This window comes from Trichinella spiralis (assembly GCF_000181795.1).
Source record: "Trichinella spiralis strain ISS 195 chromosome Unknown Scfld6562, whole genome shotgun sequence".
Lineage (NCBI taxonomy): Eukaryota > Metazoa > Nematoda > Enoplea > Trichinellida > Trichinellidae > Trichinella > Trichinella spiralis.
In genome coordinates, this window is record NW_003533501.1 from 1 (window position 1) to 932 (window position 932).

At 38.3% G+C, this 932-nt stretch overlaps 1 protein-coding gene across 1 annotated transcript; it reads left to right on the forward strand.

Moving 5' to 3' along the window:
- Nucleotides 1-89: 89 nt before the first annotated feature.
- Nucleotides 90-587, forward strand: Tsp_15495 (conserved hypothetical protein). Its single transcript, XM_003366103.1, has 2 exons — nt 90-254; nt 366-587. The coding sequence occupies exons 1-2, from the start codon at nt 90-92 to the stop codon at nt 585-587; spliced, it is 387 nt and encodes a 128-aa protein (XP_003366151.1).
- Nucleotides 588-932: the final 345 nt, after the last annotated feature.

A 932-nucleotide genomic window follows, 5' to 3' on the forward strand; every position in this document is an offset into this window, starting at 1 on the left:
TCATTCATCGTGATGACCAGCAGTGATTTGAGGAATCACTTGTTGGGAATTGTGGCTGTCCACTACTATTATTTTTGCCAGCACTAGTTATGTCATCTTCATTGTTATCAACCAACGTATATGCGCATGTGGATGCGTTGCAGCGAAGTCAGCAAATGAAGATCCAACGGTTAGACTCCTCAGAAGCGGAAATTATTCTCCGTGGCAGAAAATGGACGCGTACTGGACTCTATTCAAGCTTTTATATTCGATTTGTTTTACGTTTTCCATTTTCCAAATTGAACATTGTTAGAATATATGATAAAATTCGATGAGGTAGTGAAATTCATAGTATTGGAATTATGGAAAAATGCGAAGATTTTAAGCAAAAAAGTAATGAAGAACAAAATTGTCCCAAAAGTACCCGCACTGAATTGCTGAACCTGTGCCAGTCGCAGTTCGGTTCCATCCGTAGAATGTACCATGAATTGCGGGAAAAGGAAGAAAGAAGCATTGCAAAATGTAGAAGATCCGCACATGCGAGCCGAGTTGGAAAACTGAATTTGAAGAAGAATGCTCTTCTACAAAGCGTCACACCATCCGCGTAATGCGACTCATTCGCAAGCTGTTTCTGTGGCGAATGATAACATTGAGCATACTTTGTGAGGGCTTTATAAACAGAGTTCTATACGTAGTGACTGGTTACTGTTTCACTTGGTGGACATGCGGGCACGCAACTCATTTTAGCATTTTTTTTCCGTTTACGTGTTTGTTATCCTTATTTTTCAATAAAAAGTGCTTTCTATGAATCTGTTGTTTCGAGTTCTTGATTTTACCGAATGTACATTTAAATGCATTATAACTCATATTGTGTTTACATTGCTTTTTCTTACATATTAGCCTGGTAGTGTGTCGCTTTGCATATCGTCGAAAATTATTCTCGTAATCTCTTT

Excerpts from the sequence above, each read along its gene's own strand:
- Tsp_15495 (XM_003366103.1), top strand. The coding sequence starts at position 90 with ATGTCATCTTCATTGTTATCAACCAACGTATATGCGCATGTGGATGCG. Across the intron at positions 255-365 it reads CAAGCTTTTATATTCGATTT|CAAAAAAGTAATGAAGAACA; the intron begins GTTTTACGTTTT and ends GAAGATTTTAAG.